Source organism: Lutjanus erythropterus, chromosome 24 (genome assembly GCF_056507025.1).
Source record: "Lutjanus erythropterus isolate fLutEry1 chromosome 24, fLutEry1.hap2, whole genome shotgun sequence".
Classification (NCBI taxonomy): domain Eukaryota; kingdom Metazoa; phylum Chordata; class Actinopteri; order Lutjaniformes; family Lutjanidae; genus Lutjanus; species Lutjanus erythropterus.
This window is the reverse complement of record NC_139340.1, coordinates 9884349-9896590: the sequence shown is the minus strand read 5'-3', so window position 1 is coordinate 9896590 and position 12242 is coordinate 9884349. Positions and strand designations below refer to the sequence as shown.

The window sequence follows — 12242 nt, the reverse complement described above, 5'->3', positions numbered from 1 at the left end:
AAAAGTTTTGGAGCTTAAAGGAAATATTTATATTTAATTTAAACTCTTGTTTTAACCAACAGTAGTATTTCTTAATATATTTAGCTATATTTTTCACTTGTCTGGCAACCTTATGTCAGTTTCTGGGCTCCATAGACTTCTTCAAATTAACTATTTTGTCATCCAACCAACAGTCTAAAACCCCTAAACCTTTGAATTTAAGATGGTATGAAATAAATAAAAGCAGTACATTTGCAAAGCAGGAAAAAATGTGGGACAACTTGTGACATAAGACTCCTTTCAGATTCCTTGTATGCGTATACTTATTTGGCCAATAAAGCTAATTCTGATTCTGCAGCAATTTTTTCAAATCCAAATGGTCTGCAAGCAGTAAAACTACATATTTTAATTATAATCATCATAAAAGAAAATCCTGGATAGACACAAAAATAAGAGATAATTTGTTTGTTTATCACATCTTGCATGAGGCCCAATGACTTGTGATATACATGGATATCAGCTGACATGAAAACAGTTCTCGTGATACATTTTCACCATCTCACAATATTAGAGAGGACACTGCCATTCACTCTTCAAGTTTCCTTTGTTGACCACACCTTTCCTTTGCCTTCCTTCCTCTGTATTCTCCTCATGCGTTCTCATTTTTTACTTCATTTTTCTCCCTCTGGCTGCTTGTGTATGTGTTAATCCGTCTCTGTCTGTCTTTAGTTGCAGGAATGGTGTGTGTTGCTGTGTGGACGTGGCCTTAATCCAGAGAGTGAGGAGCCTCTGAGCATCTCATCCCTGATTGGCTCCAATGCCTCTATCACCATTCCCTTCGCTAACCCCACTGAGTTTCCAATTGTGCTTGACATCACACTCACAGGTCACAGGGACTTCTTGTCTTTCTCAGAACAGATGCTCTGTCATCATGTTCTTGTTGCATGCATGTGACACGCTCAAACATGTTTCTAATACTGTTTGTATGTGGGATGTCTTCATGTCGCAGATGAGGACCCAAGTGGGGCCACCAATCGCCATCAAGTCTCTAAAGAGAAGGAGGTCTTCTCTATCCCTCTGAGCTACCCTAAAGGTGTGTTAACAGTTTCGATAACTTTTCACCACATCATGATGAAATGTTGACACCGAGGTCTTTCCTCAGAGCTCACAGTGCAGCAGAGAGGCTGCTCTCCACTGCTGGAGACATAACACAAATAACACCACACACAGCGAAACACTCCACCTCCCCCTCATTTTGTTATTGTCATACAGACAGAGAACTGTAGGATTTTTTTCAAATTGATTAATTTATTAATTAATACAGTTAGCTTTTAAAAAAATTAAAAATAAAAAGGCTGCAGACCATGTATTGCCAGTTAGGTTTCATATTGTATATCGGGGAAACTGGAGCAAGAGACTGAAAATTGATTTCATGCGATCTCATGTAGAAGCAGATATAAACAAACAGGAGACTGACGCAGCGCAAGAGTTTGCTGTAGTAAACCTTTGCAGTGAGAAAAACAGAAGCAGAAGTTAAACGAGTTTGAGAAAATGTTTGAGAATGAGAAAATGTTTGAGAAGATGCATCAACACAGGTTGTTTATTCTTCAGCCAGAACAGGAGGTGAGATTCTAACTGTCAGTCTGTGAACAGCAGTCTGCTGCTGGCTAACATTAGCCTGAAGAGTTAGAAAGTTTACCGCTGTTTGGGGACACCATCAACTGCTCTGTTTTGTTGTAGAATGTCTGCCTTCTCTGTATCCTGTTCTTGGAAGCATCACTCGTATGAACAGATTTGTTCTTAAGTGGTCTGTACCAGTGATTTAGGAGAGCTTGTCACATTCACCAGTTTTCTCATATTCTGAGTTTTATTTCAGGTACAAATACAATTTACAAGTGCTCCAGACCTATTGTAAAAGCAATGAGCAGTTAGTCTCTTGTTATCTAAACCAAAGTTTTTCACTAATTATTGCATATTTCATGATTTTGAAGTAAACTTGAGTTTGAAAACATCTATAACTATAACATTTTTCATCCATCTTTGTGAATGAGACCTTGACCCCCTCCCCTCTTGTCTTGTCACAGTCTTCGATATCACATTGCTGTGGCCAATGTTTCTTTTTCTTTGAAGCCATTTTCATATTGAGCCATTTTTCTTTATTTCAGTGCCAGTACATGCCTTAGGCAGCATTAACAGCACTTGTTTTTCTCCTTTGTTGGCTTTAGCAGGTCCTTTAATTCCACTGCTGACACAGTTAAAATGATAAACTTTCCTTTATGGATCTCTGAAAGTAGGACTTCAATCTCTGAACTTTTTCAAGTAAACTTTACTGCTTCTCCCAACTGGCCAAAAAATCAAGAATGCACTCTTTTTCTCAGGCGTCACAGTATTGTCTTTGCTATTTTAAAATGGCCAAAATAATTTCTGTTGGTAACAAAACAGATAAAAGCAAATGCAAATGCTCAGTGTGTCTTAAGATTCAAACAAAGCCATGATAAATATCCTTGTATCTTCTTCACTAACTGACTGAAGGAACATGGAGAGCCTATAGTCTTCATCAGCTTCAAAATGCTATTAATCAGCCTTAGACTACATCACAAAAAAGATTTTCACAGGTTGAATTTCTTCTGTTATACTTGAAATCAGCCCCAATTGTTTTGCAGCTGTCCAGACAAGAACATGCAAGAACATATTTTAATGAGCTATGATTTCCAGAGTGAAAATTTCTCTACCTCGTTTGATTACAGGGCATATTGATGACTGTGTGTTTGTCCCCCATATTGGCTGCAGGTATACAGATCAATGAAGGGGCCAGTTTTGATGTGCCTGTGGTGTTTGCACCCAACTCCATGGAGCTACAAAAGGCCTGGCTCTGCATCACTATGAAGCCCCTGACCAGCCCAGGCAACAACAATACCTTCAACAAAGACACTGTGAGGTGTGTGCATGTGTGTCTTATTTTCTACACGGGAAGCTACATCTGAGTCTATGGCTGCTCTTAGACAAGTTTCTAGACATTCGGTAAAGCTCATTAGCTTCTGTTATTCCTATATCCAAGCAGGTTTCTGCATATCCTGTCACTGTAAGCAAAATAAAGACTAGGGGAAGTTTTGAAAGCGCTCTGTACAGTGTTTGAGCTCATTAAAGATGTTCTGTATGAGGGTATAACACAGTGAGAGTAGTGTAGTGTAAGCTAGAATATACCATTCATCCATTTTTCATTCACGCTCAGCATCACTAGCTGTCCCATTGTGCAATGGGCAAGAGGCAGGGAGGGGGTACCTAGGACAGATCGTCTATCACAGGGCTCACACACAGACAAACACATTCACACTTTTTCTCACCTTGAAACACCTGGAGGGAACCTATGCTGGCGAAGGCAGCATAATCCATTACTTTTTCAGTGTTGTACAATGTCTTTGGCTCAGTTTGATGTGTTTCAGTGAAAAAGTCTTGATGGAAACCAAAGCTAAACTTAAATTCTTACCACTAAACGCAGAATGATGTCCTTACATGCAAAGCAAAATCACTCAGTCCTAATTATACAGACACATCCTTTTCGCTCAAGGACTGGTTCGTTGGTAATCCTAAATGCTGTGTAAATACTGTTAAAAATGTTCTCCATAAATATTTCAGGTCAGAGCAGGAATTGTCAACCATCTGTTGGATTTACCCTCTCCGTGGGATTCCCATGGAAGTGCCTGCTGAGAACTCGCCACTTGGCGTGGTCCACTGTGAAGCAGGATGCCAGCTGGAAAGGAAGGTGGATATACTGCTCACTGGATATGTGCCGGGGAATCAAGACCGGAATGGACAGGAAGGTGTGTGCCAGTTTGTGTTTTTTTTTATGGTCATACAGTAAGAAACACTGAGAATTACAATGATTTGATCAGCACTACACACAGGAAAGGCCACATATTTAATGAATGAGTCATCTGGTAATTATAGTGATAATGAGATGAGATGTGTCAGGATCTGTCTGATTCAGCTCAGCAGGTGACAGATTGATAATCACATTGTATGTTGCCTTCACGGTAATTAATCAGAGCAGCAAGTGTTGCAAGTGGAAAAAAAACTGAACATTAGGATGTTTTTAAATTTGGAAACGTTGAGACAGCAGGCCAGTCAGTCACAGTCAGGTGAAGATGTGTGAGGAAAAATGTAGCAGTAAAATGTTGACAATATCCAGACCTGAGGGCTAACACAAGTAACATACTTCAAACAGTGTAGTTACTGCTTTTGTGTGCAGATAAAAGCCTACCAAACTGTATTTTGCAGCTTTGAAGGATGGATGATAGGATGATGAAGGATGATAAGATGCTGCACTCGTCCTCTGTGTTTTCATTGGGCAGCTCAGATAAAGGTCGCTGTTTGGCTAAATTGCATGCTTCCTCATCTAACCACTTCAGCTATGTTTGGCTCTTGTCTTTTTCCAGCTTTTTCCTCACAATGTAGTATTATTTTTGTTGTTGACAGGCTAAAATAAACTATCATTTTGCTTGAACAGTTCTTCTTTTAACATTGTTGTATTTTCAAAAAATCTGACATTACTTCACCCATGCAGTATTTGAAAACAACATCCTGACAAAAAGTGCAGGAAATATACTTTTATAAGGTTTCTAGACAGTATAGACTGATTGTAATAATTTCCAAGTCTGGATAAGTATGGAAAAAAGGAAAAAAAACCCACAATATTACCCCTATTCTGTTTTCTAAAATATGAAATTTAAAATTTCTAAAAATAAATTGGTCATACAGGCAGAGTATGTTCATGGCGTTTGGAGCAGGCTGCCTCTGCTGCCAAAATTTTTACCGCTGTGAAAGAAAGCACAGGCCAGAGTGAGCTTGATGTCGCCAGAAGCAAGGCCAGAAGTAAGGTGTGCAACTGAATGCAAACTGCTACGCAGAGCTGCCTCTGCACCTGTACATCTCAGCTTGCTAAACAGCTCTGCCACAGGTGCCTTAAAACTGCACTAAATCCAGACATCTATGACCAAAATAGTTTGAATAAAAATGTGTATATGCATGTATACATATCTTCACAAATAACCAAATATTAAGCTTGTCTGAACAGGTATACATTTTGCAGTGATGTAGTATTTATTATTGTATTTTGTGTTTAAGAAAGCCAAACCCTTTTTGGCTGCATTCATCATTGGACCATGGACATGGTGAATAAACAAGGCAGAAGCATAAAAATGTAATTATTCAACTTTTTGTCCAACTCATTTTCTGTTTTTATTCATTAAAGACACAAAAAAACATATGAGGAAAAAATATATAATAATAACTAAATTTTATTTATTTTTTATTTTATTCAGTACATTAGGGGACAATAATATAAGTATAGGTAGCACTGGTTAGTTTATGGCAACTTTGTGCATAGAAGTAATCTATTTGTTTGAACTACAGTACTTAGGTGTAAGCTTGTGGCGATTATTTGGGAACAGAACAGTATAGTTAGACTGGAACATGTATGTTAATAGTTGGATTGTAAATCCAATTTACTTAATAAATATCCAGCTATTGTACTTAGATGTCAAATATGAGGTTGAGGCCCACAGCCTTGTATGTTTTAGATGTTTTCCTGCTCCAACACACCGGATTCAAATGATCAGCTCATCTTCAAGCCTCTGCAGAAACCTGATAATGACTTGTTAATTAGAATTAAGTGTGTAGTAGCAGGGAAACATCTAAAACATGCAGGAAAGTGGGTCTCAAAGACCAGGACTGGGAAATGCTGCATTACACACCTACCACTTCCTTCAAGTTAAAGCATATTTATTTTGAAGCACATGTAGGATGTTTTAAGTAAAACAGTAGCTTGAAATTTGCTCACCTAAGCATAAAACAGAACTAGAACACTATCTTAAAGGTGGAGTTTTCACATTTGGCATATAGCAGTTCCACTTAATAAGATCAGCATCTGTGCTGATACTGATCTCACTGGTTGGATTGGCACATGCTTATCTGTCATCCCTGTCTATCTTTATTTCTGGACAGTTTCCTGGGTTACGATGGAAGATTTCCTGTGTGAGTTTCGTTCAGACAACAAATCAGAGTGCTCAGAGGTGGAGGACTGCCTTTCTGCCTCCATTGAGGCAGCGAGGACGGACCCTGAGACAGGCATCGTAACACTCACCCTTAATGTTGTCTACACTCCCCTCAGGCCATGCAGGTTACTGCACTACACACACACTCGCACACGCACACACACACAAACCTGTTCAAAGAAATGTTCACAGGAGAATGAAATACACACTGAGAATATTCAGATGTCTTTTTGTTGCTGAGATTCAGTGGCTTTTGAGCTAAATCCTGTTGTTCTCTTTACAAAACCACTCCACTGGTTGTGCAAACAAACACCTTACACAGTCAAGGAAAACCACTATACACACAAACACACACAGGCACTTTTGAGAGGCAAATACCACAGACACACACCGCCTTAAAAGCCAAAAAACAAACACACAGACGTTTGCCCATTCTGAGGCACAGAGAGATGTAGACATACACAAACAGTCATTACCAGAGAGAACTAAACACACACACACACACACACACACTGAGATTATGCAGTCTCTGAGAGAGGTACACAAATGCTTCAAAAGTTAAAAAGCACATGCACATAAAAGAAAGAAAAAGAAATTGCACACAGAGAAACAAATATGCACACCTCCTGGGTGCAGCAAAAACACAAAAGGATGCTAATAATAAGTCAGAAAAACAAGACAAGCACATACAGTACTCGCACATTCTCACACACACAGACACACAACAAGAAGGAAGGCACAATCTGTTTGTTGCTCTCCCTCTCTACAGATAACACACTTGCATTGAGCATTGTGAGTAAACACTGCATTCATTTATCTCTTGTCTTTCTCCCTCTTTCTTTCTCCCATCTTCCCCCTCTCTCTCTCAGGTGGGTGTGGCCTCTGCATTCATTTATTACTGACTGTCTACATGTGCTGAGTCTTAATGTTTGTAGCTAAAGGTTGCTGTGCTCTCTCCGAGGTAAAGGGGAAGGCCAGCTCATTAGCTGCCTCTGTTTTAACAGTACTTGCCATGTTAGGTCAGATCCCCATAGACCATACATTAACTTTGGTTTGACCTAAAAACACATATGATACTTTTTTGGATCTGTTACACCAGGGATTCTCCTCCTGCTTTCTAATCAAACCACATTTCATTTATAACTGCACTCAGTGAGATAAAGTATTTGGAGAAAAACATCAGTGTACATTAAATACAAAAGGTAGCATGGACCACTTCCACTGTGCTTTTAGACAAACATATCCTGCATCATCCAACAAACAAGCAAAAACAGACAAAGTATTGCAATCATTGGTGCATTATTAACTCTCCCCCCACACTACCCTAATCTCTGAACTAAAGTCCTCCCACCCAAACTACTCATCCCGCCAGTCAAAACCCCAGAGCTACGTTTGACTTGATGTTTGATTGGCTGATTAATAGAACAAATGTTTTTTTCTCGGCTAAGAATAGGATTAGTTTGTGTGTCTCAGATTATGTCTCAAATAATCCATTTTATCATGTATCTTGTCTGTGAGACTAAAGTATTAAACCATTCTTCAGAGCTGTGAGGTGGTATTTTTCTTTGCACTGGCCATAAATAACTTAATTTGCTGTAGGGATGATCACTTAAAACCAATTTAAAGTAGTGATAGAAAAATCCCTTAGATTTGGTTATTGAAAAAAATGTGAATAAGATATGTTGAGCAGGATATTTTACATTTAAAAAATAAACTGTGTAAGGAAAGTTTATTTGTCTGAACAGGTTCTAAATGACCTCAAACATATGAGGTCATTTGTTTTTTGACTGGCATTTTTTATAATTTTCTCAGCCATCTTATACATAGATACCAATATATAAACGATAAGCTGATGTGGGCTGATACATTGGCTTAGGGGACTCATCCATCTGAGACTAGTCATTAATTAAGGCTTCAATAACAAAATCAGTTTTACAGTCCATTAGTGATGCAGCATGTGAGACAACAGAAAACACTCTCCTTCCTTCATGTTATTAGTTTTCAACTCCCCACTGTTCTCAAGCAGGGATAACGCTTCGCTTTGCATGCCAGATGCCAAATGTCATGCAGGCATTGTGGCTAAAGGTCCTGTCATATCTGAATGAAGCTGTAACAAGAATTCGCATAATGGACACCCATGTCTGAGTAACATGAAGCTATCATTTTAACAAATAGATGAAGTTTGCCATCTTAACATAACCGATGTCTGAAAAGAGCAACCATCTGAAATACTTACTCATGTTATTTGATCTAAACCCATGAGGAAAGACTAGTTGCCCATGTAAAAATTACTTTTTAAAGCTTTTCTACAATTCTAATTACAAGAACTATTATAAGCTATAAAAAAGATTACAATTCCTGTGATCAATGTTGCAAACCTAATTATTCTGCCACCTGCGGCTGGTTTCAGTTTGGTCCTCTGTTGCGAGTTGGAGCCTCTGTTGGCACAGTTCCATAGCTTAAAGGTGCCCTGTGGAGTTTCCTTGTAAACAAACAGAATTTCTGTTTGCATTTAGTGTTACTCACCAAAACACACTGTGTGCATCTTTAAGGTCCAACAAACCAGCTGAATACCTTTCCTTCCTCATAAAACATTTGCAAAGACAATTTTTAAAGTATTGGAGGTTCGTTTACACCTTTGTTTACTTGCTTGCAGTCCTTTGTTGGTGCTTTGCTGCACATTATCACTACCTGTAGATCAGTGAATAGTGTCACACCATAGATAACGCACCTGTCTTGAAATGAATGTTGTAGAACTAATACCCACTGTAACTTGCATGTAATGGAAATATAGCATATGATCTCACTGCTTAAACTCACAATTTACCTATTCTCTACTGTCCTTCTTACTGTATATTGCATGTGACATCCTGCTGAGTGAAGAGTGCATTCATTTATCAGCTCCCGTCTTCATCTGTGGAGTCCATTAATGAGGCGTGCCCTAGTAGAATCAATACCTCCGAGAGCTAATGACTTCTCCATGAGGAAGTGACGGGGGGTGTGGTGCTGCTAATAGGCTCTTCCATTATCTACATGTTATTTCTCTGCCGTGGGCAGTGAGATGAGGAGACCAAGTATCATAAGCTGACACTGAATCATGTTTTCTTTTAGATAAATAAGAATGCTCAAATAACACTTTCCAAGATAAATTAGAGTGGAATAATGATTTGAAGAAAACAGAGTGTTGGAAAGCAGACTCTGAATCAGAGGTATTCGTCTGTGTGCCATGGAGGGCCAACTTTTCACAGATTTTATAATCCAGTTAAAGCTGAATGCAGCTCATTTCACTGATTAATTATGCTTCTCTGGGTGAAAGTAATCAGTAAAATCAGCAGGTGCGCTCACTGGTTAAATATAAACATATATATATTTGGCCCACATATACAGTATTCATGCTTGGCTTAAACCAAGATTCCAGTAGGCTTTATTTTCCTAAACTTTACTCATTCTAGTAATGTAAGAAAAAACAAAGATGTATATATTCGCTGTACATATGGTTTGTGATAGATACAGATATACAGCAGTGCTAGTCAACCCTGTCTTTGGCCACATCACATCACACTTTTTTCTTACAAAATGGCAGAAAATGCTGATTGGAGCCTCTCAAATGTGGAGATCTCCCCCTTTTCTTTGTTTATCATCATATTAAACTGAATATCTTTGTACTTTAGACGGACAAGATAAGACATTTAAAGACATCACCTTGGAATTGGAAGTGGGATTGACATTTTATAGACATTACAGCCCTAGATTAAACATGACAATTAATGTTAGTCTTTGTTACTATTTAATAATCACTAATAATACTCTGTGTACAGGGGCAACTATAAATTGATTTCGGCGAGTAGATTTCTGACCTACTTGCTTGACCTGGCAAAAAAGACAAGCATGTTGAACCCTCAGTTTTGAAAAAGCGAATTAATATTGAGAAAAGCGGAACCAATTGTATAAACAAAACAAAACCATAATGTGTGTGTGTGTCCAGGTGCTCAGCAGTCCTAGCTGTGCAGTGTGTGTCAGGCCGGATCTGGGAGTTTCCCATCACTCTCATCGCCACAGAGCCTCAAGTGGATGACATCATCATCACTGAGGTCACTGAGCTGGGAAAGACTTCAGCTGTGGGCTTCCGTCTGACCAGCACCACCAGGTGTGATAGTGTGTTTACACTCTGATTTTTGTTTCATTCACTCTGATTCTATCCATGTTTCCTAAATATTAAATACAAATGTCTGTAATTCACTACACTTCTAACATGAAGTGTGCCCAAATAGTCATTTTTTTTATTTAAAAAAAAAAAAATTCCAGGAGCAGAAAGTAGACTTGGAAGTAAAAGTCCCTTTTGCACACTCCTGTTTGTGTTTCTGCCACATGTCAAATACTGAAGATTAAAGACATTGTAAATTAGTTCCGTAACAGATTTAAGAGAAAAACATCTGCTTTGAAATGCAGCTTTCACAAACAAGGAAATAAAAAATCACACAGTAAAGACGTTTCATTTACTATGATGTTTGAATGGATGTTATGAAAGGATGCAAATTTACACTAAAAACACCAAAACATCTCTCTCCAACCAGCTTTTATGGTTACTTTTTTCTCCTTTAGTATAAAACCACAATTAAATAACCATCAAATTGTGTCTCTGTCTTTCTGCTCTCAGCTTATTCACACAAATATACACTTTCTCTCTTTATCCAGTGAGGAGACTGGCATCATAACTTTGTTTGTAACATCAATAATTAGTACAAGAAATATCCACCCCTCATGTGATATTGATAGGAGAGGAACCCAGTGTTTGTTCACTGTGTGAATTAAACCGTCAACAAGTTGTAACACTTCTATGTTCAACCAATCAGTGATGTTCAGCTCTGCAAATTCCACTCCAGTGGTTACTGGGTCATCTGCTGTTGAGGAACTAAATCAAGTCCTTTGTTCCTAAGTTCCTTAAAAGATTCTTGGTCCCCTGAGAAAGTTCCTGTGATGAAAGGTGGCTTAGATTCCCAAATACCCATATATATTTTTTTCATGCACTCATAGTGTTTGTTTTCTTTTGCAAGGTAGGTCCACTCTTACCAAGTATTTAATTTCAACTGTTGATTCCAGGAGGCCGGAGCCGTTCACAGCAACTTTCCTCCCGGGCAGCAGCAGTGACTTCACAGTAACTCCAGCCTCTGGGATGTTACCTCCTGTTGGTTCTGCTGGAGCTCTCATCATTGTGTCCTTTACACCCACCACGTCCAGGAAGAACAGAGCAAGACTGACCATCCAGGTATTTAAATGATTTTATTCTCTGACAGTCTCATTGAGTTGTGTGTCTATTTGTAGTTTCTATTTCATGAGGATAAATTATGATGAATTATAGTGACTGACTAGTGGTGTTTTTTTTTTAACCACTGTTTCACTTCTTCATAACATGTTATCAACAGAGGATATTCACTGATAAACACCATAAACATTGACATGACTAGGAATTTGGTATCTTGGATATATCTGATACAGATACCAGGAGCCTCAGTGCTGTTTCCCATTCGTATACATACAAACCTAGCAGTTTTGCATGACTTAAAAGCTTACTTCTCTCATTACAGGCGGCTGACATGCAGTGGACCTACGAGGTGAGAGGGAAAACCCTTCAGGACTCCGCATCCATATGCACTAAATCCACCAATGGCAACTCTGTGCTGCACCCAGCCAGTGTACGGCAGCAGAACTTTGTTGCTCGGAACCTGCGGCTTCCCGCTGTGGCTAACTCGTCCCCTCTCAAAGTCCGCAGATAAAGGCATACTCACTGTCTCATACAGCTAAGAAACTTCATTCATTCTGACTTCCCTTTTTACTTTTTTGTATTTGAATTACAGCCATGGTTAGCCTTTTTGTCTGGAAAAATTTACCACACAATGTCAACTTCAATTAAAGAGACACCTTTATGTGTTGAAAATGAACTGTTGATTTGGACAAGCACATTACCACATGGTGGTGATGGTAATGGGTCTCACCGTTTGTCCTTTTTTCTCTTAAAACGGCTCATTAGTTGTGTTAGTGTTCCTCATCAGCAGTTCTAATGAGCTATTTTTCTGCCAATACAAAGATGTTTTTTTTTCCCTGTTGGCAGCTGAAGGATATTTAGCAGGATGAAACAGGAGTGAGGATCAATTTGGATGTTCATCACTGTTATTGCAATTCAATTTGAAGTAAAGCCCTTATTTTAAGCCA

General features: G+C 38.7%; 1 protein-coding gene across 1 annotated transcript in view; it reads left to right on the top strand.

Annotated features, from left to right (window-relative positions):
- LOC146304712 (cilia and flagella-associated protein 47-like) overlaps positions 1-11971 on the top strand; it is a 53676-nt gene extending 41705 nt beyond the window's left edge. Inside the window, exons 60-67 of the mRNA XM_084713922.1 lie at positions 709-865; positions 989-1072; positions 2770-2917; positions 3616-3800; positions 5983-6157; positions 10018-10179; positions 11133-11298; positions 11618-11971. Of these exons, the coding sequence (XP_084570048.1) occupies positions 709-865; positions 989-1072; positions 2770-2917; positions 3616-3800; positions 5983-6157; positions 10018-10179; positions 11133-11298; positions 11618-11806 (1266 nt within the window). The 3' untranslated portion in view covers positions 11807-11971. The remainder of the gene's footprint in view (positions 1-708; positions 866-988; positions 1073-2769; positions 2918-3615; positions 3801-5982; positions 6158-10017; positions 10180-11132; positions 11299-11617) is intronic.
- The last annotated feature ends 271 nt before the right edge of the window (positions 11972-12242 follow it).